General features: G+C 38.9%; 1 protein-coding gene and 1 pseudogene across 2 annotated transcripts; one reads left to right on the top strand and one right to left on the bottom strand.

Moving 5' to 3' along the window:
• Positions 1-617: 617 nt before the first annotated feature.
• On the bottom strand, positions 618-12,324 carry LOC307253995 (uncharacterized protein; the record flags this gene model as incomplete). The annotated part of the gene is made up of 8 exons (XM_080032217.1): positions 618-1,015; positions 1,982-2,072; positions 2,404-2,466; positions 3,017-3,097; positions 3,654-3,785; positions 4,543-4,641; positions 5,229-5,359; positions 12,207-12,324. The coding sequence occupies 8 exons, from the start codon at positions 12,322-12,324 to the stop codon at positions 618-620; spliced, it is 1,113 nt and encodes a 370-aa protein (XP_079888343.1).
• An 8,489-nt stretch (positions 12,325-20,813) lies between these two features.
• Positions 20,814-22,957, top strand: LOC307253994 (prostaglandin E2 receptor EP4 subtype-like; annotated as a pseudogene). The gene is made up of 2 exons: positions 20,814-21,626; positions 22,554-22,957. The product of its transcript is annotated as a prostaglandin E2 receptor EP4 subtype-like (transcript).
• Positions 22,958-24,921: the final 1,964 nt, after the last annotated feature.

Below are 24,921 nucleotides of genomic sequence, written 5' to 3'. Positions count from 1 at the left end.
TGAGCCTGAAGAAAAATATTCTAATAAAGAAGAAAAGGAGAATCGTAGTTAATTTGATATAGAAAAATAAAGTAACTTGTAACCAAATAAAGAAAGGAAAAGCAATTTCAAGAACCCCATAAGCAGGGGAAATTTAGCAGGTATATTAACATTATACACACATATATATATATATATATATATATATATATATATATATATATATATATACAGTATCTATATTATTTAATTAATCCTATTTTATTTTCAAATAAAATAATGAGTGAAATATAAAGCACATTTGTTTCTCAATAAGCAACAACAGAATTTCCTGTAATGTTTATTGTCATTCTTGTCATGGGTGGTGGTTACACAAATGACAGTAGGACACTTTTGCTGTCTTTACAGGTGTCCTGTCACAGTACAATATCCGCTGACAAAAAGTTATTCCACACCTTCACCATCAGAACTGGGAATATTCAGTGGCTGTAAATACAAATACAAATATATTACATATTCATAGACCTCTTTGGACTTGAAAATGTTTTTAATTTTTTTTTTCAATCAAAAGCCATCCAGCCATGTGCATTTTTCATTATAATCCAAAACGAAACTAGCGATTTTCCAATTTCAGTTCATCACATGAGGAGATTATTGTCCCTGGTGGGGGAGACTGACTGCAGTGGACCTGTTCCTCCAGGAGGGGCATAGAGGGAGTTTAAAGGGGCGGCGTGCCCAATCACTGAGGTGTGTGGAGCGGGTGTGTTTCCTCCGATGACTCCCGCGGGGTGAATCTGACCGCTTACAGGGGGTGCTGGGATGCCTGCCGGTGCCCATGCTGGTGCCACTCTGCCGGGCATTGTGGGCCAGGGCCCGACAGCTGGACCCGCCCACTGATGCCCCAGAGGCCCCTGCTGACCACCCCAGGGCATGGAGGTGGGAGAGTACGGAGGAGAGGAGTAAGGAGAGCCCCCTACTGGCTGTGGGGAGAACATGGAGAGGATCTGGGAGGTGGACAGAGCAGGCTGTGGAGACTCTGAGAAAAAAAAGAAGATAAATGAGGTGGGAGAACAAGCTTGCACATTTTCTTCTTTTTTAGCTAAAATAATATTATTAGTAATAAGAGGAAACAACCTTTGTTTTCTGATTAACACAAAAAAATGCTTTGCTTTCTCGAGATCACAAAATGAACATGAACAGATGAGGAAACTTTGAAAGATTGATTATCATCTTAAGCTAATGCTCAGTTTCTCAAGATAAATAGATAATTAACTCGGAATGTCAAGATAGCGGCATTTAATGAAGTAAAAATAATTGTATTATTGATACTCAGTTAACTCTGCACATTTGTCTTATGATAATATAATAAGAACTTTGCGTATGTTACAATAACAGAAACTTGGCTCGGTATCAGCTGTAGCATGGGAATGATGGTTTTCCATACGAGAGTACACATTAGATATGAAGAACAGGGAGATCATGGGATAACACAGTAGATTAAGGGGACACTGTGCTTATTTAACCTGCACCTCTAGGTCAAAAATCAGAGTTCAGTTGAAAAGTTTGGCTTGAAATAACGTCCCTGTCCAATTTTTATGATATCCTGTCTGTCTTGGTTTCAGGAAGGTTTTCATGAAGAAAAAAGGGGAAAACTGAGTCCAGTTTATCACACTTTAATGCAAAAATGACAGAGAAAAGATTGGAAGTTGCATTCAAACAGGTCCAAATAGCCTTCTCCCATTCTGTCACTTTTGGCCTCAGTAATTACAAAAAACTAATATATATACGTATAGTAAACAGGCTGTAAATTGAAAGAATTTAGGAAAAAATGGAAGAAAGTTCATGGAGACAAGAAGTAAAGGGATTATTTTGCCCTTAATTAGAAATTTCAGGCTGTGTACGTCCCCCAACTATAGCTCTATGAATAAAATATGAATAAAACGTTTCAGCTCACAGGTAAGATAGGCTTAGAGTCATGGGTACATATCCTGTTGTCACTAACCTGGCTGACCAGCACATGAGCTCTGATTGGGCATCAGTGGATCCTCCATCGGGATGGAGAAAACTTCCATCAACTCATCACTGGAAGACGCCTGAAGACAGAGAAACAGGAAAACACAACACTCCATGTTTGATGGCAGTAGAATACATTTAAATCACATTACATTACATTTTGTAACAGGTACACTCACTGTTAAGCGCCACATTAAAGTTGACAATCAAGCATAAACTGATAAGAATGACAAGTCATAATCAAATAAAATACAAAGCTGATGGAAAAACCGATGCCTCAACTCTTAAAGGTCAGCTTCAATATTTTTTTTTGCCTTTCCATCTTCATTTAAGTAAGGACCAAAAACTAAACTCATAAAGCTTCATGTTTCTGTAAGGCCCCTGTTTGATGTTGCGTTTGGGTTAGTTCACCTTGTTTGATGGTCCTGATGATGAATCGGGCCGTGGACTGAACACGTCCTCAAGAGCTGGTCCCTGAAAATAGAGTATGTTCAAACACTGAAGAGTTCTGTGAGCTCAGTCATTTGGGAATACAAAAAAAAAAGGTTAAAGAAATTCAGGAAAAATAGTTGGGGTTGTTCAACATCAAGGAATAAAATTAAGCTTTACTTACATCAGTTGGAGGGGCCGAACTGTCATTTAGAAGCAGTAAAGAATTGGTCTAGAAAAAAGAAAAGAAAAATTGAACAACAAAATAAAACACGCTCGGACATACTTGTGAGTATGGATATACTTGTGAGGAATCACTTCTAAGGTTAATAACTGAAATTGGTCCTCAGAAAGCAAGTAATAACAAGAAACAAACAAACACACACACACACACACACACACACACACACACACACACACACACACACACACACACACACACACACACACACACACACACACACACACACACACACACACACACACACACACACACACACACACACACACACACACACACACACACACACACACACACACACACACACACACACACACACACACATCCATTTATAAAATAAAGATTGTCACTGACTTGTGACTCTGCAGGTTCCTGAGGTGTCTCCTGGTCCACAACCTTGCAAACCTCCTTGATGTCGGCCAGCACTGGATCTGCCTGATGATAAACACAGATAAAAGGTATGGTGTGTATGAACAGTAAGGTCAAGCATTTCTCCCCAGCAATGTGCAGTTAACTTTAATACCTGCAGCGTGTTGTTCTTATATTTAAATGCTAACCGTTGAAGCTAATCATGAGAAAGCCTTGCTCTGATTTAAAGGGCTAGAGTGAAGTGCTTTAGTACTTTGAATGTTATAATAATTCCCTTTTGTATTCATTTAATATTTTTTTTGTAGACCATAATCCTATTTGCCTTAAACTATTGTATACGTCAAATCCAATCCGTCAACTCAAAGAGTTCAATTTTGAATTTTCCGGTTGGAAGGCAAGAACAAAAAATAATATGAAGACATCTCTATTGTTGACTAAACTTTGTTTTTCCTGCGGGCCGCTCAGACCTCTTGAGCTCCTGTGCTCTTCAGGCCAATTTGATCCAAATCAACACTATTCTTCTGTTGTTTTTCAGTTTCAATGTGACATTGACATTTTTTTCATTGTCTAAATAACCCTTTACTTTAGTAAAAAGAAACACCATTTCTTATTTATTTGTTACCGGGTTGGCCATCTTAATGTAGAATAGGTTGAATGTGTCTTGGTGCTGGTAGATGTAGGCCAGAGCTCTGGGGTCAGACTCATCTTTGGTCAGAGAGCTGATCTTGCTCCTGTCATGGTCGTGAATTACAGCCTGAAAAACATACGACAAAGAGGATTTGAGTGTTCTTTGGTTATCTAACATTTCAACCACCACAGCACCATTCAGCAAAAAAAAAGCTAATGTGGGAACAGAAAACTACCATTTCTGCAAGCAAATTAAGTTATCTTGACAGAAAATGTATTCAGGTTTTAAGTTATTTTGTGTGGAGGAGCTTTGGACCTTTCTGGATCTTCTTTTCAACACCATTCCCCTTAATTTATTAGTTTTTTGTATTAGTGGAAGTATCTTTGACTGTTAAATGTTTTGAATTGTTTTATCATTTGTGTGGACACCAGGAAGAATAGTTGTTACTACAGTAAGAACTAATGGGGATCCTCAATAAAATTATAAAAATTACCTGATTATTGATTTGGGCCTGATATTTGATTGTATATCAGGAGCAAAAGTAATAATCATAATAATATTATTACATTTATGGAAATGTAGCTTGTTGAATGTGTCTTGAACATACTTTTTCAGTTATAGCAAAAAGTTGTGATGCTTGGTATCACTACACTACAACAAGCATTGAATCAGAAATTGGACAAATTGGGAACAGAAGTGAATCCAAAATATAAACGAACTTCCACATAATGTGCAATTTTATTTACAAGTAAGAGAAATCTTTCCAGAAGACCCATCAACCTGAGGGGGGAGCTACAGCTGCAGGAAAACGCGATAAGAAAGGAGAGCTTTGGGAGGATAAGTGAGTGTAACTCTGTTTTACTAGGTCCAGGGTCTAACTCACCCCAGTCCTTTCATCCACAATTCTCAGGCCACTGGACAAAACTTTGAGCCAAACTCTCTGCTTGTGTTTCCCCTGTTTCCTTGCTGCTGCTTCGAAGCCCTAAAAAAACAAAGAGTTATTGAAAACAGGAGCAGAGTCATAGTCAGGGCAGCTGAGTTTAGTTTACAGTGCGGATCTAATGTTTATACTGATGGTAGTTTATTTATAGTTATAGTTTATTTTGTAACTGACTGTTCCCTTAAGCCCTCCTCGGAATATTGATTACATTATCTAATTATGGCTAGTAAATGTTACTTGTAATGCTAATTTGTTTGAGTGGTAGAGAAATTAGCAATTCATATTGAAACTGGTGCAATTACATAAGTTATATATTTTTTTAACTACCTGGGTCTTAGATATGTAAATATATTGTGTGATAAGGTGTACTAATATATGTAAACAATAACTGGGAAATTAACCAATTGACAGCTTCACAGAGCTGCTAGCATAGCTGTGAACTCTGAGTCTCCTTTAAGTCCAGCCACAAATTCCTGGTTTTGGCTTGGGCCAGAACCAGAACCAAGACACTTATCAACAGTAAAACTCTTTTTTTTCTTCTCATAAAATAACTGAATATGTGAACAAGCTTAATAATTAAGAGGAAACAGAGGTGCCTTTATTGTAGCTGTGGAGGACACAGACCTTACCTTTAGTTTCATCATAGAGTCCCAGCACATCTTCTCTCCCTCAGGTTCAGGTACCGGGTCCATGCCGATCACCTTGGCTTTGTAGCGAACCCCGTCTCCGTGGAAACGGGATGTGGCGTCGCCGGGTGTTCCTGGGAAACATGAAGAGAGGATATCAAATCTGCCTGAGAGCAAGGAAATGCCTTTCTGTGTCTATTTGTGTTATGTCTTTATGATGTTTGTGTGCTGTAATTTAATCAAAGTGCATGTGTATTTGTGTTATTAATATGTTTGCACTTCTGTGTAATCTACTTTAATCTGTAAGCCTCTGTTTGTACACAGTTTATTATAAGGGTTCTAATAAGACCACATATTTGTGTGTCTGTTTGTACATCTATAATCAGTAAGAGAATGTTGGTGTTTATATGTCCTTAAGGCATTTCAAATGTGTGTTCGTGTTTGCAGGCAAATTGCTGAGCGAGCGTTTGACTGGTCCTTGGTCAAAGTTTCATCTCATTTCCTAGAAGGAAAAAGGTTGCCTCTTAAAAAGCTATACTCGTGTTGTGCAAAAGTTTACTAGCTTTTAGTGACTGTTTAGTTTAAAGTTCAGCTCAATACACATCTGTGTTTAACAGTCAGTCAATGACCTGAGCTTGTGATTGTCAAAAGCCAAATAACCACTTTACTTGAATTAACAAAAAACAGGAAACTTACTCAATAAAATGTCAGTGTTATACTTTCACTTAGGCATTAAGAAACCCCCCGGTAGTGTCAACTGTGTTGGGTACTTGGTTTTGATGTGGGGGAGTTTTTACTCTTCCGCTGACAATATTTAACTTAAAATGGTGAATTTGTCCCTGCGACGGATGATCAGCAAAGAAATCGCTCTCCTGTTTGTGCTTAGTCAAACTTAAGTGCCTGTCTCCATCTTGATTAAATTGGTTAGTCTGGTAACACAGCAGGATGAACAACAAAAGAACATTTTGTGTTTTTCATGTCAAATTGAAAATAATTTAGATCCTCAGTATTTTTCTTCTAGGCTTTTACACAATGGGTTTATAACAAAACACTTGTTACCCATAACAAGTGTGAAGGGAAAGCTATAGATTAGATTGTTGGATGGTTGTAAGCCTTGATAATAGCAAGAAATTCCAGTTGGGGTTGGCCGTCACATTTTCTGGGGGGTTGGTTGTCACATGTTATCTAAAGGCTGCAGCCAGGAAAGGAAACCAATAACGAAAGAAAATGTCAAGCTGTATCCTCACTCAGTGTGTTTCCATGGGACGACTGGATTGGATTATCACATATACCGAACTTGCCACTTGAACGGACCGTGTCACTTGTCTGAGTATACATGGCCTTTCAAATATTCAATAAATGTCCGATGCACGGCTGTCTCCACTATGCTAGGTGGCGCTGTAGCCCTTTCAACAAGTGGTTATAGAGCCACCTCCGGTTGCCTTCCGGCAACAACCCTACTATTTTTTATGTCGTCTCCTTCCACTTCCTTGTGAAATCCTCCGCAGGGATTCTCGAGCAAGCGCAGAACGAGAACTCCGATATGCAATATCCGATCCCTGTATACAAGCAGAGAGAATGCCGACAATGAACGAGTTATCTAGGTGTTCTTATCCGACTTCGCTTGTCCGTTAATGTGCCGATTTGTGTGCGAAGTAGATCGGATAAAGGTGTTTACATGCATTTTACAAGTCCCGTTGAAGTCTTCATTCGTTTATTTACCCGATTATGAGTCTGCATGTAAACACACTCAGTGCGGTTACATGGCACAACTAGATTGGATTATCACATATCTCGAACAAGACACTCGAACGGACCGTGTCACTTGTCTGAGTATACATGGCCTTTCAGAAATCGGATAAATGTCCGATGCATGGCTGTCTCCACTATGCTAGGTGGCGCTGTAGCCCTTTCAACCATGCTTTCAACAATTGGTTTTAGAGCCACGTCCGCTTCTCTTCCGTCAATAACCCATGGTGTAGCCTATCACGCGCAGGCACACAAGCACAGAACGAGAAGTCCGATATGCGATGTCCGATCCCTGTATACATGCAGAGAGAAAGCCGACAATGAACGAATTATCTAGGTGTTCTTATCCGACTTCTCTTGTCCGTTATTGTGCCGATTTGTGTCCGAAGTAGATCGGATAAAGGTGTTTACATGCAGTTTAAAAGTCCTGTTGAAGTCTTATTCGTTTAGTTATCCGATTATGAGTCTGCATGTAAACGCACTGCGCAGTGCGTTTCCATGGCACAACTAGATTGGATATATATATATATATATATATATATATATATATATGGGTTGTATTGATATATATGGATATATATACTGATTGTATAGATATGTATGTAGATATGGATATATTGATTGTATATAAATATAGATATATGCATTGTATAAATATATAAAATATAAAAAATCATAGTATATTAAGTTGTATGTATGTATAGATCGTAAATGTCAAATATAGTATCGCCAATTGTATGGATAATGGTTAACACATCTATATATATATATATATATATATATATATATATATATATATATATATATATATATATATAATTATTATTATTATTATTATTATTATTATTATTTATTTATAATTTCCTTCTTACTTCTCACCCTCATCCCTGTACCTTTTGAAAATCATTGCTTTGAACCTTTTTTTAAACTGGATCATGTTTGGACATTGCTTTAGCTCCATGCTCATCCCATTCCACAGTTTCACACCCCCAATTGAGATGCAATGACATTTTAAAGTCATGCGTACAGCCAGTGTCTTAAAGTTTAACTGTTCCCTCAAATTGTAACCCCCCCTCTCGGTCAAAAAAAAGTTTTTGAATGTTACCTGGTAGCAGTTTATTTCTAGCTTTGAACATGACCTGTGCAACTTGATATTCAACCAGGTCATTGAACTTTATGATCCGGGAATGTAAAAACAGGAGGTTGGTGTGATCATAATATCCAGCTTTATTGATTATTCTTATGGCTCGTTTTTGTATTGTGACTACTGGTAGCAGTGAGCTTTTGTAAGTGGTCCCCCAGACCTCTACACTCTTTCAATATTAACACCGTCAATCTTAACATTTACGTCATTATTTAAATTACAATTTCCAAACAACATGATTTTTGTTTTACTTGGATTCAATGACAATTTATTATTGTCAAACCACTTTTTTAATTTGCTCATTTCAGTTGTAATTAACTCCAGAAGCTGCTGCAAGTCCTCTCCTGTACAACAAATATTAGTGTCGTCTGCAAATAACACAAATTGTAAAATCTTTGATGTTTTGCATATATCATTAATGTAGAGAATACAAATAATTGGCCCTAATACTGACCCCTGGGGGACCCCACAGGCAATGTCACAAACTGTTGCCTGTTCTGTAAATAGCTCCTCAGCCAGTTTAATACAACCCCCCTGATACCATACCGTTCTAATTTATTGATTAATCTGTCATGATTTATGGTATCAAATGCTTTTTTGAGATCAATAAAAACACCAGCTGCATAATTCTTTTGGTCCAGGGAATTTGTTATCTTTTCAATTAGCTCAATGTCTGCTAATGAAGTGGATCGGTTGGGTCTGAAGCCGTATTGGCTGTCAGTTAGTAAATTGTGTTTATTGATGAATTTGTTAAATCTGGCAGCAAAGAGTTTTCTAAAAATTTTTAAAATTGAGGAAGCAGTGAAACAGGCCTGTAGTTTGTGAAGTGGTGTTTGTCTCCAGTTTTGTACAGCGGTAAGACTTTTGCATTTTTTTTGGGGGGGGAATTTACCAGTTTGAAATGATAAGTTACAGATGTGCGTAAGTGGTTTTGCTATTCCTTCAATGACATGTTTAACTATTCTCATGTCAATGTCATTATAGTCGGTAGAAGTCTTGTTTTTACAATTCTGAACAATCTCTATAATTTCACTCTCTTCCACTGCTTTTAGAAACATTGATTTTGGATTAATGTCTATTAAATCATAATCATTGTCTTCAGATCTCACAGATCCTGGGTAATTAATTTTTTCTGCCAAATTTGGTCCCACATTTACGAAGAATTTGTTAAAACATCAACCACATCATCCATATTATCTATTGTCTTTTCTTTCTCCATAAAATACTCAGGGTAACCTGTATTTTTTGATCCATTTCTAATAATACTATTTAGCACATTCCATAAACCTTTCATGTTGTTTTTGTTATTCTCTAGTATTTTATTATAGTATTCTTTCTTACATATCCTCATTATATTGGTTAATTTATTTCTATACTTTTTATACTTATTTTCTGCTTCTGCAGTTGGATTTTTCATACATTTTCAATACAGTGTATTTTTCTTTTTGCAGGCATTTTTCAAACCCTTATTGATCCACGGACTAGTTGTCTGTTCATGTCCATCACTGTATTGTTTCACAGGACAGTGTTTGTCATAAAGTGATTTAAAAACGTTAAGAAATCCATTATATGTAATGTCAGTATATTCTACCTTATGTATTACCCTCCAATTCTGTTTCAGTAAGTCATTCCTTAATGCATTTATGTTTTCTTCTGTTCTCAGTCTTTTGTATTAAAAATGACTGGTGTTCTTTGGTTTCGTATAATTACAGTGATAAACAACAAAAACAGGCAAATGGTCACTGATGTCACTGTATAGCAGTCCGCTTACTGTATTGTTATCCATACTATTTGTGAATACAGTCATATGAAAAAGTTTGGGAACCCCTCTCAGCCGGCATTATAATTGACTCTGCTTTCACAAAACAAAATGTAAAAGTGGTATGTCTTTAATTTACCAGGAACAGCTAAGTACTGGGATGTTTTCCAAACAAAGATTTTTTGAAAAGCAGTATTTGGTTGTATGAAATAAAATAAAATGTGAAAAACTGGCTGTGCAAAAATATAGGAACCCTTGTGGTTTTGTTGATTTTAATGCCTGTAACAGCATGTAAAACTGATGACTTTAAACACAAAGTTGGTTGGATTATGTTGTTAAGCCTTGAACCTCATAGAAATGTCTGTTTAATCATGAGAACATTTATTTTAGGTGCCTAAATGCAAGTTGCACTTCTCTTTGACTCTCTGCTGAAGTGAGACAGAATGGGATCATCAAAACAGCTCCCAAAAGATCTGAAAAACAAAGATTGTTCATTGTCATGGTTTAGGGGAAGGCTACAAGAAGCTTTCCCAAAGGTTTCAATTGTCAATTTCGACTGTAGGGAACGTTGTCAGGAAATGGAAGGACACAGGCATAGTGGCAGTTAAACCCAGGCATGGCAGACCAAGAAAAAAACAGGAGCGGCATAGGTGGAGGATTGTGAGAATGGTTGCACACAACCCACAGATCACCTCCAAAGACCTGCAAGAACATCTGGCTGCAGATTGTGTATCTGTACATCGTTCAACAATTCAGCGCAATTTGCACCAAAACATCTGCTTTTTATAAAGACCAAATAACTTAATTTTTGTCACATCAGTCCAAAGCATTTTCTTCCAATATGAAGCTGGCTTGTCTAAATGAGCTTTTGCATACTCCATGCAACTGTATCTGTGGCGTGGGCGCAGAAAGGGCTTCCTTCTCATCACCCGGCCATACAGATGTTTTGGTGCAAATTGCACTGAATTGTAGAACCATGTACAGATACACAATCTGCAGCCAGATGTTCTTGCAGGTCTTTGGAGGTGATCTTTGGGTTGTGTGCAACCATTCTCACAATCCGCCGCATATGCCGCTCTTGTACTTTTCTTGGTCTGCTAGGCCTGGGTTTAACTGCAACTGTGCCTGTGTCCTTCCATTCCCTGACAACGTTCCTTACAGTAGAAATTGACAATTGAAACCTTTGGGAAAGCTTCTTGTAGCCTTCCCCTAAAACATGGCAATGAATAATCTTTGTTTTTAAGATCTTTTGGGAGCTGTTTTGATGATCGCATTCTGTCTCACTTCTGCAGAGAGTCAAAGAGAAGTGGAACTTGCATTTAGGCACCTAAAATACCTTTTATCATGATTAAACAGACCTTTATATGAGGTTCAAGGCTTAACAACATAATCCAACCCATTTTGTGTTTAAAGTCATCAGTTTTACATGCTGTTACATGCATTAAAATCAGCAAGACCACAAGGGTACCCATATTTTTGCACAGCCAGTCTTTCACATTTTATTTAATTTCATAAAACTAAATACTGCTTTTCAAAAAATCTTTGATTGGAAATCATCCCAGTACTTAGCTGTTCCTGGTAAATTAAAGACATACCACTTTTATCTTTTTTGTGTGAAAGCAGAGTCAATTATAATGCCGGCTGAGAGGGGTTCCCAAACTTTTTCATATGACTGTATATTGTCTATTAATGTTGCCGAATGAGAAGTAATTCTACTAGGTCTTGTAGGATAAAGACCCAAGCTGTGTACAATTTACATTTTTAAAGCTTGCAGCGAAATGTTTTGGACCTACACAAGCTGTAAATCACCCTCCAACAAAAACAGACATTCATCCACACAACACAAAAGCTTTTGTCTAAGACATTACGTTAAAATCATCAAATTACATCAACAATGTGTTTCCCAAACAGCTGTGACAGCTTGACACCCTCCAGTGCTCTCTGCTAAGCCTAGATATTACAAAACAGTGTTGCCTGAAAATGCTCATGTTCCCCATCCTCACAAATGAGACCAGGGGACATATTTTACTTTACCGATAGTATTAAGAAACACTCTACGATATACAGTTCGCTTAACATCAGTATCCAATATCCAAACCGCTAAGCACAATCTATTCCCACCATGCAAATAAGGAGAATGAAATGGACACACATTTTTTCAACTCTCCTCTCAGGGTTGGGTCATTACTGAGTGAGTCACCATTAACACTTTACAATTATATTGTGGTTACATGTGAAACCTTATTGATTACTTCTTGTAAGACTTGTTGAAGTTTCCTTCCCGACTGTGTTTTCCTTAGGTCACATGGCTTATGTCAAAAGATACTACTTTGAGAACCGAACAGCAGCCGAGCAAACATACCTCTTGTGCTGGAGGAGAGCCATGTCCTGACAGTGGTTTGGCCCGGGGCAGGACAACTCGCAGCCGCTTGCTCCGTCTCCATCATGTCAAGGGTCTGTTTGGAAACTTAAGGCCAGGGGGGAGGGCTGCAGAGATGCAGTAAAACCAATGTGGCCGTCAAATGAGCATCAGTTCAGGGTTGAAGTTGGAACAAGGTCATACATTTAACACAGGCAGAGTTCAAGGAAAAAACATCTCCAGATTTCAGTAAACTCTGGAATGAATCAATATTTTTGTATTTTCTAAAAAGTGGAAAAGAAAATGGTTGATCCACCTCACCTGCTGGGAGTGTGTCTCTGCTCTGACCCCGCTACTTGGCTTGACTCACAGACTAAACTTCTCAGAGTCAAAGGTCAGGCCGCAGACTCACTGGTGATATATTAACATCCGCTGGGAGGTTGAATACATGGGAACTGGTGTAGGAGACTGAAGGCTCCAATAAGAAGGATAGTAAGAAGAACATGGTGCTTTCCCTCTCAGGGGATGATCGAGAGGCCATGTATATCTCTCAAGCTCAAGCTTTGGGTGGTAATTTACTAAAATAAGAGCGGAACTACATGTGTCTGGGTGCCAATTTTTTTTTAGCTGTCTATAAAACCTTAAAAACAGTGCAGCATGCTAACAAAGTGCTGTTTTAAAAACAACTATTTGTATATACGTAGCACTTGAATTGTTTTTGATGGGTAAAAGTTCATGAATCAATCAGAGAGATAAAGAATGTCTTGCTTCAGAAATAAATGCACTTGAGGATGTTTGTTGTCTTTCCTTTAAATACAATCGCTAATTGCTTTGTCTCAAAATGTAGTGCTGATCTGATGCATATTTGCACTTCATTATCTATTCATCATTTAATTTTCCTTAAGGGTGTTCTCAAGCTAACACATAGTTGTACCACGGACAGACACCATCTTAGTTTATTATGTCAGCATGCTAACATTACTGATTAGCAAAGGTACAGCTGAGGCTGAGGAGAATGTCCTTAGATGTACAGGTATTTATTTGTAAATCAAAGAATTGGACAAAACACAGGACAAAATAATAAGAGTATGAACTTGCGCTAGATGAAAAAAAATTAAAAAATAAAGCTTCAAACCAAAGCCAAAATCATCCTGATGTCATCACTGTGACATCATCATGGTTATTTTCCCAGACTTGACACATTTCCCCCCTGAGCCAGAGAATACATTACACAACTTGAGTGAGTAGTTTGTTTTTCATTGTGAAAAGTAAAATGAACATGACAAGCACACAGCACACATTGAAGGGCCATTAAGTTAAAAAAAATAAAATAAAAGTAGGCCTACTTTAATTGTGTATGGGCTATGTTTCATTGTTTTTGAGCCTTTGATTCCATTGAGTACAGTCTGGTAATCAGGACTTTTATTTTCATTGCAACCATTAAAGGTACTGTCATTTTGTTAGTCTGTAGCTTTATTTCACTGCACTGGAATATTTACTTTTTAGTCAACCCACATTATCTGACAGCTATGTTCAACACAACAAGAGCAGGCCTGAATTAATCTTTTTTTGTGGTCCCAGAGGCCAAATTGAGCTGTGGGGACCCTGTCCTCTCCTCTTTCTGCATTATATGTGTATTGCCTTTTACGAACCCATGGGTGCAGAGCACGCCACATTTAGCAGTGTGAAATATATTTTGCCTGGATCCCAAGCAAGCTAGCTGGGTTTGCTTCACTGCCTGCATTTTTTATTTTTATTTTTTTAACATACTTTTACAACATACATTCATCTATATGCACCATGCCAGCCTCTGTAACATCTACTGAAACTAAAAAGTTTTCAAAGTAGTTTGACAAGTAGGCCTAGTGCATTAACATAGACATAGCACACATCTGTCATGTAGCCTACTAAGCTAGGCTAACTCTCAATTTAGATCAACGCTACAAATATGAGAGTTGTGTCAATCTTTGTCGCCAAACTCCAATAAAACAAATGTTTCCTGCAAAAGATCAAATTATTCCTTTTTAAGTTTAATCTGAAAATGTCTTCTACGAACGCTTTATCCATTGATAGGCTACATAAATGAGAAGGCTGAAAACAGTGTGAGACGATATACAGAGAAAGTGGCCTTCGCTTGAGAGGGATCAAAATGCGAGAAACACACTTGAATAAATATTTATGAGCCACTTGACACTCATGACAAAATATCTAGGCTTGTGAAGAGGCCTCTCTGCACGTAGAGAGGCTACATGTCGTCAGGAAATTGTTTGAAAACCCCCCAGAAACAGGAATCGCTTTATGTCAGATTAGGAAGGGCTTTCCTCAAAATCTCCTCTAAATGAGAGGGATTCTTTTGAAATCCAAATAATACACTATCCCAGGGTATTTAGGTCAGTTGGCAGAATCTTCAGTAACCAGAGGACTTGATATACAAGATTTAATTCACTTTACCAATCATTTTTTGGTTTACACAAAAGACAGGAAATAGGCCTAGGTCATGTAGACAACTGACATTACAGCACAGATGGGGGTTTCACGTTTTTCAGAAAGAACATCAAGTTTGGTATAACTGTTACAGCCACAGTTCCCAACAATGACAGTCAGAAGTCAGAAGTGTTTTCTCTGGACGGCCTAGCCATTAACATGTGTGTATCACCCCCTTAGATAAAAACCCACTAACTGAGATGATCTCAATATCTTTCCCAGTTAAAGTCAAAGCCTGGATAGCTTCAGGAGAAGATTCAGTGCCCGATTCAAGGTCAAGTTAACTATATTATCCTCCCTGAAGGGGAATTTGGTGCACAGCCATCAGTACAAGACAGCAAACAAACAAATAAGACAACAAATACCAAACAACAACAATAAACTAATCACAATTGCATGTGGCCATTGGCAAGACTGATAGCAGCAGGCATACATATTTTTTTTTAACCTGTGTGTTCAAAGTTCAAGGGATGTGTTGAAGCAGCCATAATTGAAAGGGCTTTCTTCAATGACCTGACCTTAAACAAGTCATGAAAGTCACTGAATAAGTGTTGAACTCATGGCAGGTTTGTGAGGAATAGGTCTCTCCTGAATAGTCGATTATCAGCTCAAATTAAAATGCTTGCTGCTGCTTCCGAGTGCACCAACAATCCTCAATAAATTCAGAATCAAGTGGTTACTTTAACTGTTTTGTCTTCTAAAGTTTAAAGAGACAATGTTAGTTATTAAGACTCATTGTGTTGTTAATCTAATTAATGCGATCAAGTTTTTCCCACATAGCTATGTACGACCCAATCCTAAATCCTAATGTTGCAGGCAGATTATAGCTTCAATTTAATTCTGCAAAGATGATTGATTTCCTGACAATGATTTCAACACAATTTTTTCACAGTATTTGGACTCCTGTACGGCCACAGTTTTAATGTCAGTACAAGAAATGTCCTATCACTGAACACTGACCAGAGGGGTATACTACGAAACAAACTCAACAGAGCCCGGCTCTCTTTTTTTGATCTGGTTCAACATAACACATAGGCCTATACACTGCGAGCAGCTGAGTAAAAAAAAAGAAAAGTGAGTCGCTAACTTCACTCAAGAGGAAGAGTTTGTCAGTCTGAATGATCACAGAACAGCAGAAAACAGAGAGCCGAAAAAAACTCTTACTGCAAATAAGGAGAGTGGAATGTTGTCAGAAAATTGGGCTACTGAATTGATTAATTTATTTTACAGATCGTTCTCGCAGTGCGTAAGGTGACATTATAAAGCAATTAAAGGTTGAACTTGGATTTAAACAGTACACCATTTAGCCTAGTTGATAATCCTACACTTAAGAATCTGATTTAAGTCTGACACTGTCCCCTAATGAATAGCATAGCCTATGTGGAAAATCACTTTAGTTTTGGGCCACTGTCCACATCAAAATTAATACAATTTTGATTTTGATTTAGGCTAATAGCCCTTTATTTGCATCTTATAAATACCATTAAAATAAATAGCCTAGATACAAAACCTGTAGTCTGTATTTTCCGGACAAATATGTCACCTGTCACGTCCCAACTGTAATCGCGACGAAAGAAGCCCACAGTGAAATAATGTTGCAACCTGTGATTTTATAGAACGCTTCATTAAGAGCCAGTGTGTGTAGATCGCCAGGCAAAATCATTTGAGGTGAGAGCATGGAGTGGCGCTGGATACAGTATAGGGCCTAGGCTATTTTACATTTTCTGCATCAATAACTATGCATGCGTCAAAAAGCCGCAGCGCGATGTTACAGTTCACTCTAATGTAAGCCTTATGTCACGGCTTCGTTTCGTTCATTAACTTGCTGATCAATAAGTTTACTGATTTAACTAGTTTACTCAGTGAAAAGTATCGCTCAGATATCGCTAAGAGCCGAATTTAAGCTCAAACTCTGGAACAAAAACTGGTCTGGGCAGGTTAGCCGTGCAGCCTCTGTTACCACGGTGATCTAGCCAGGTAGAAAGAGAGCCACCTTTCGTGATACTGAAAACTAAGGCTTTAGACTCAACAGACCTCGCTCAGCCCTTAATCTCGCGTCGTAGTGTACCCCTCTGCTTACTGTGAATGAAAACATTGTCTTAATCCATTAAATACTGTATAAATCGTTGCCGGGTACAGTTTAAACATACAGCAGAAGTGTTTATTCAACTTTATGCACACCGTACAGTCACACTACATTAATCCCTGTGTTATTTCATCAACACTCAAACATTATCATGTTGATAAACGTCACAGAGTCAGTGGTTTCACCCGAGTTGATTATAATAATTATCTGGGTAAAAACCCAAGACACTACACCAACAATTCCAGCATCTGTTGTACAGACAGATTTGCAAGCCCCAATAACCAACAAGGTTCAAATGAGTGTAATGTCTCACTTTTTCATAGACTGCCAAGACATTTCGGACATGTTCTCCTGTGAGTGGAAATTTGACTTTTCATCAAACAGGTTAATTTTTAATTGTCCAATATTTTGATTTATGACCAAATATGTGCAAAACTAACATGGATATGTGCAAAACTGACATTCCCATCAGCTTGAATTTCATATTTAATGCTATTTGGCAAGTTTAAGATGATGAACGTGCATCTTAAACATTACCCCAGCGAAACATCAGCATGTTACACTTTGAATCTTGAATCTTTGAATCTTGTTAGGATGCGTTTATGTCACAGATGTCTAAAGACAACAGTTATGTAAATGGAACGTACAATACAACTTTAATATGATTAAAAAGAGCTCACAAAAGTTTATAACACATATTTTAAAAGCAGCCATGAGAAAAAGCACATCATTATTTTGGCGTTGTGACCCACACCAAGGGTTAACTGGCAGAGATCCCAATACTAAAATCAGTTAAAATAGTCTACCAATTTGGGGTGATGTCTGATTTTCCCTAACCATTATTTCACTTCAGCTCATTATTCCTTCTGGCATCCTTTCCTGCATACATAGGGATTGTACGGCAATTTAACAACTGCATCAACAGAAATTCAGAGTGAAATAGATCCAAGCACAGCCCTACCAGTGTTGGATGAGAGGTTATCTTCAGGAAGTGCCAACACATCATCTAAATGATTAATAAAAAAGTAAACAAGACCCTTAAAGGTTACCACCTTTTTGTCTTGTCATATGTAATCTCACCAGCATTATGTTTTTAAAGTTACGCTGCTGGTCCCTGGAGGTAGATGATTACCAGAACGAATATGGTGATGACGGTGCTCCAATGTCTTAACCATGAACTGCGTTACTCCTCTTCCTGTAAGAGCAGGAATGTGATATACAGTATGGGATATTTCAGTTGGATGCAGCATGTCTCCAGCACAACAGAAGCAGCTTGATGTGATGCAGTAGATCTGATGTCTTCTGCTTTTATATTGTTAATTGCTGTCCTGTACATACAAGAATACCAGTCATTACCTCCAGGTCAATGTAAAAACCGAGGTTATTGATGTGAGAAGGGAGTTCATTTTTCACACAAAAGGAGAAAGTTCTCGGGAAAAGCGGAGTAACAGAGGAAAAGCTAAGGATTTTGATCACTGGCTACTTCCGAGTTTTTTCTGTTTAGATTGGTGATTGGCTTCAAACTCCTTGGAAATCCATTCATATTTGGTAAATGGACTCCATTTACATTTGATTTCTAAGTATGGACTTTGATTATTGTTCGGTTTTGGACTGTTGGTTGAAAAGAAAAAATCCATTTAAAGAAGTCATCCTTGGGTTTGGAGACATCTATTGGGGATTATTTACTAAAGGACTGATCGATAGTGAAAACAATCAAAAGTTGTCTTCTGCAATGAATTACAGTGCTTCCTTAGTGCAATTACGGTTAAACTCAATTTGATTCAGCTTTAATGTCTGAGACAATGAAAACAAATTCAATTTAGCAGTACAAGTAGGTAGCGGATCGTTAGGAGATATTCCCTCATTTTGACAAAAAGTGATTCTGACAACAAGCTCCAGGATTGCTGACTCACCTTTCAGTGCTAACTCTTTTGATAAGATGGGTACGTAGACCCAAATAAAAATCCTTTCGTATGTGTGATGATGATGTTCTTTTTCGCAACTTAGTCATACATTAAAATCTACGTACACTTTTATAGCTCCAGCCCACTTCTGAGACCACAGCCAGAGATAACGCATTTTAAGTGCATTTGCAATAAATGAGTTACCTTTACGACATTCTAGAAAAAAACTATAAACCTTGGAGGGATGGCTTGTGTGTCCCGTGATTCACCTCAAACTGAAGGACATTCCAGTTGGCGTTGGACTTTCCAGGCCTTGGCATCACTCAAGTGGTTTGTTGTTCTTAGAGTGTGCCAGCTTTTGCCTGCAGCAGAGATGAGCAGCCGTGGTTTACCTCTCAGAGGGCTGTTGTGTTTTGTCTTTTAAGGTTGGCAGCAGACAGACGCCCTCTCGCTGCTGCCCCTCAATGTAAACACAAGTCATGCTTTAATGAATGTGCCATGGCTAGAGAGTCGGAGCAGGCTAAGTGCACTGACGTTGCATGTTCCCAACGTTGTCCATCAGCTGCCTTTTGTTCCTTACAACCATTTACAGTCATATCTGTTTGGGACAGCTCTGTGTGTGTTTGGGTGGGTGGGTGAGTGTGAGCAACATTGTAGTGGCAGAGGGGAGAATACCAGTACACACACACAGAAACACATTGAATGAAATCTTCTACAGCTGTTTCATTGGTACCATTCCTTTTGTCAGCTCATAAACATGTTTCCATCTTATCGTAAACAGTCTTCGTCAACATTGTTGAAGAGCAACATATGGACACTCAAAGTTCATCATTGAAATTTCACAAAAAAGTCAATGAAAACTCTACGAATAAGAAGTAGAAGTCGACTGAAAAGCAGAGAAATTATGCACATATAATTGGTTTTAGAGTTGTATGTTTTGACAACTTGTTTTATTAAGGTTTCTGGGTATGTGCCAACATTGTGTTCATGTTTATAAAAATGTCACCTGTGATTTTTATACTATTATACGTATATTCTATCATTTGATCATTATTACTTATAGCCTATATAGAAGCAGGATTGTACTGTATTGTAGTTAGTGGACGTGGAGCTGCTTTTGAACTATTTTGTATGGACTGCAATGAATGGTTGATTTTAATGTGCCCATTATTTTCTTCATGAATCAATTGGATTGTTTGGTTTGTAAAAATCTTCACAATTACCTCAAGTTACACCTTCACCTTTTTTGTGTGTCCAAAACACATTCAGGAGCTCTTCATTATTAAATAATACTTTAAAAGAAGTTAAATGGAAATCTGCAAAATCCTCACAATTGTGAAGATGGAAATATTTCGCATATAAAATATGATTTGGTATTTTAAAATATAACAAAAACAGCATGTGTTAGCATTAAGAGCTCTTCGCCCTGAATTGTTGTGGAGTTGATGCACAAAGTGGCATGCAAATAAAAGACAAATGTGTACTTGTATATATTGTCACAGGTCTAACTATTTCAATGATATGTATTGACATGACAATCTTGTTGAGTCAGAGATATTAGTTGTATAATTATTGTTGATAACTGTGGAGAATCCAGCAGCTCTACTTGAGTTTGTTAATAAAATAGTTACAAACAAGTGTATCAATTTGCATCCAAATATGACTCATGCGTGAGTCAGTGGGTGAGAAAAAGGCTGCTGCAGCCTCTTCTGTCTCAATATATCATCGTGTTTAGACGCTCTACTACCAGCTAAACAAGTTGACCTCTTGACGGGATGCCACGAATATTACGCAGCGTTGCAGTGACGCCAACAACGACAGATGAGACGTAGAGCGGAAATTGAAAGAAAAAAAGTCAGTTTTCCTGTTTGTCTTAGAGTATCCCATCCATCCCTGTCAGGCCGCTGGGTGGTTCACTCCACAGCCCGCCTCTCGGCGCAGCTGGAGTTACTGGAAAGCAGAGGGGATGAGACTACCAGAAAAATACCCCTTCAGAATCCTTATCTTCTGCTCCAGGGGCTTAAAAAGGAAATGCAACCCCAAAGCTTCATCAGACCTGAGGAAATGTCGCTAATAAACACCAGTTTCTTGGTATTTTTGGCGATGGAGAGGCCAAACTTTACGCACGGATCTGTTTCCATAAATGACACGCAGGTCCAGGATTCACAGGAGACCGGGGTCCAGACAGCAATCGCTTTGCCAATTTTTATGTTTGCTGGAGGCGCAATTGGGAATTTAATTGCAATAATAGTCCTTTCTGTATCAATACAGGAGAGAAAATCGTCTGCCTTCTACACGCTGCTGTGCGGTCTGGCAGTGACGGACCTACTGGGCACCTGCCTGGCCAGTCCAATCACCATAGCAAACTACCTGGACCCGCATGTGCTGAAGGACCAACATCTCTGCGAGTTTCACTCCTTTGTGTTGCTGTTTTTCGGTTTGACGGGACTGAGCATCATTTGCGCCATGGCAGCGGAGCGGTACCTGGCGATATGCTGCCCGTACACTTACGAGCGGTGGGGAGTGGACCGATGCTTCGCCCAGAAGTTGCTTTTCTTTATTTACATCAGCAACATTTTCTTCTGCTGCCTCCCGATGATGGGCATGGCGAGGAGCAAGCTACAGTCGTCCAGCACATGGTGCTTCATAGACTGGGGGACGCACTTGCCGGTGGCCGCGGCTTACTCCGTGCTGTACGGCACCATCAGCCTGCTGCTCATCCTGGGAACCATCGTGCTGAACCTGGCGGTGTGTGGAGCGCTGCTGCTGATGCGGCAGCGCACCGTGCAGCGGCCCGTCACCAGGGCCAGCGTCCGGGACAGGTGGAGGGCGCTGTCCTCGGCCGCAGAGACCCAGATGATGGCGGTGCTGGTGATGACCTCCGCGGTGGTTCTGGCCTGCTCAGCCCCGCTAGTGGTGAGTCAGTGAAGGATGAAACTGCAGAATAACTAAAGATGTCCGATAAATTCAGTGGAGTAGAGGTAGCCTACTTCTAGGCCTACTCCACTTCATCCACCTAAGTGTTCCATAGTTTAATAGGCCTATGGAAAGTATAGGCCTAGTCTATAGGCTACAATTAGCTAAGTCAATTGTGTAAACGTAGGACAACTTTGTTATTGTCCACTACTGATAATCAGGAATATTCTACTTCTGACTCTATCAAAATACTGTATTTTCTCAACACACCATTAATCATTAGTTCATTGTTAATATAAATAGGCCTACAAATAGGGAGGTATTTGCTTTGGTGCACCAGTTCTTTCCTTCAATCCATCAGACAAATCCAACAGCACTATGTTGCCTACCTAAAGCGAAACAAAAGGAAAATATGGCATTACACTAAAGTAAACCTAATGTAAAACTAGATGAACTTTATTGCCAGTGTTGTAGCCTACTGCAGCAGATTTATGACATTATGTCTGTGTTTACCAAAGTGATATACAGTTTTTAGCTTGTTTATCTTTTCAAAAAGGAGCCATGAGTTGAATCTGAGGGGTCGTGGGACAATTTGTCTATTTTCTGCCCTTTCTCTAAAAAATGAACCATTCACTTGTTAAAAACTGAAGTAAATGTCTTGTTTTCCCCTTTCAGAACTCCAAAAACTATTCCAACAAAACAGTTTGAGAAGATTTTTTTTTTAAACTGCACACTATTCCTAGCCATGTTAACAGAGTAAAGTAAGCCGCATGTGCTCTGCATTTTATAGGGTCCTTACAGTTGTTATCAATTTTCTATCTTTATTTGAGTTGTTTATCCAGACATAGGCCTACTGGATGACATTGCAGCGTTTTTAAGATTATTCACAGTATGAAGGAGCTGTGCTAACTTGTTTTTCTCTTTAAGGTCCGTGTGTTTGCAAACTGCTTCATGCTGGAAAGCGACCCCAAAGCGGACCTGGCTGCTATCCGGATAGCCTCCGTCAACCCCATCCTGGACCCCTGGATCTACATCCTCCTCAGGAGGTCTCTGTTTCGTCGGTTACTCAGTGTATACAGGAGAGGGGGCAGCACTCACAGTAAGTCACCTTCTAGCCCACAAAGGAATCTGTTATATCCAACGCTGATGGCCGACAACCATGTGTTCAACCAGCTGATGTGCAATGCAAACGTCATCACTCAGCTGCCCGCCACTGTCAAATTCACTCCGCACGACACAGAGAGCCTCCAGACGTAGAACAGACCGAGGACCTGTTGGACATCTGTGAATGTTTGCTCGATGCAGAGACAGAAACTATGTTTCAGAGCTGATGTCTGTGAGATGGAAAGACTGTGACGACTTAGAGCTCCTGTTTGTTATTCATGAAATAAAAGCTGAGGGATTCTTTGACAGTTTGTCCATGGCTACTAGTGAAACAGGACCGATGAGACAGAAACCATTTGGATGTTGTTACCGAAGTGGAACTATAAGACATGACCAAGCCTTTATTTTGTGCCTTTTACACCTTGTCCAATCACTGCTCTGGCTTCCTCCTTACCATCATGCCCCACCATGGTAAACAAAGGGGACCCACTATAGAAACATACCACTTTAAAGAGAGTAGGCTGTGTATAAACGCTGGAACTTTTTTTCAGTGCACTGCACACACAGTACGGACAGGTAGTGGATTGTGAGTAAATATTTTTTTGACAAAAACAATATTTCTTTAGAACCGCTGAGTCCACCTTTCAAGCCACACTTTTCCTCCTTACCTCACATCCCCATCTCCTCTTTCCACTGGATCAGACAGTCGTCCACTTCATGACAGGATGAGTAGGCCTACACAGCTCCTGCAGAAAGATATGTGGCTCATTTGGACTGGAAGCAGGGTTCAATAAAAAAAAAGTCATGTTTTCATTAAATGGATATAACAAGTAGGCTATGTTTGTGCAATAAAGTGGGTTAGATCCATCACAGCTGTTTTTCCTCAGATGTTTGTTGTGGTTTGGATCTTGCTTCGGTTACAGACATGACCATGGGAAGCTCCTCAAAAGTTACTTTCCATCAGGAGAACCATTTGAAACACTGAGAGCCTACTGAAGAACTGATGCATGTTTGCATTAAAAGATCCCAGCTTGAGCCATCAGCGTCTTTCCTCTCCGTCTGTCTGTTTTATGCTTGAACGAAGGGGACTCGTGTGGTCTCCAGTCGAGGAAGGTTTTAAAGCCACTTTATGCTTTTACTCGACTACATTTAAGAGGGACTTGTTGGACTCTTACTGGCATGCTTTCATTTCAAATAACAGTTTGAAAAAAAATTAAATGAGAGAAATAAATGAAAGTTTGGAGTTTGGTACGGAATTGTGCGTCAGAAGAAATGCATTTAAACCCCATGTGCAGGATGGGGAATATGTAAAAGTATCTGTACTGTCCAGTTTTCCCATTTTAATAATACTTATCAATGTACAGCTGCTGCCCGCTAATAAGGTATAGTATATCCCCCATGACATAAACACATTCAACTCTATACCTCTTTGCTTCTGAAACATGTGGTATCTGCAGCCTTTAGTTTTCAAGTCAAGTTCTGTTTCTATTGTAGAAAATCAAAAAAGCAGTTTTAAGTAGTTGGTAACACACTCTCAGTCGACCATTTCACTGCTCTTACCTTTACATTTCGTACAATGGTAAGTCTTCGGAAATGCAGCGGGGAAAACATACGGATTTCTTGTCTTTCCCTGAAAAGTTCAAGGGAAGAACAGCACTGCATTGAAATCTTCCATAGTTAAAAGGTGAACTTGTAAACATGCCTGGAAAACAAAAAGCAACCAAGGATGCATTCATATACAACTGCTTTACAAAAACTGCCTCACATTAGTTTTGACTCTCGAAGATCTCAAGCAGACAAACTTGATGATGCACTAAATGGTATTGGCCACTAGGGGGCAGAAGACACCCACAAAACATGCTAATGAACTAATAACACATCTTGCAGTCAGAAAGTAACATAATTCAACTATTTTATGGTTCTTGAGAACCGGATTATAAATACATTATTCACAGGGCCTTTAGCTATGGTCTTGAATTTTTTAAATTAGTTAATTAGATGGTGTCAAATGGTTTAACCCGAGTAAACCAGTTTAAACTTGAACAAATTGGGCTTTGATGCAGCCAGGCAGAAGACCGAAAAATATTTAGTTTTTTCGAACCGAAAGCCAACATGTACCCCATTATATGATGCTAGTGCAGTGTGTAGAATTATTACTGTGATAGAGAATTACCATAAAAGTGTGAAAATC

Source organism: Ammodytes marinus (assembly GCF_949987685.1).
Source record: "Ammodytes marinus genome assembly, chromosome: 8".
NCBI lineage: Eukaryota > Metazoa > Chordata > Actinopteri > Uranoscopiformes > Ammodytidae > Ammodytes > Ammodytes marinus.
This window is presented reverse-complemented; position numbering and strand designations above follow the sequence as displayed.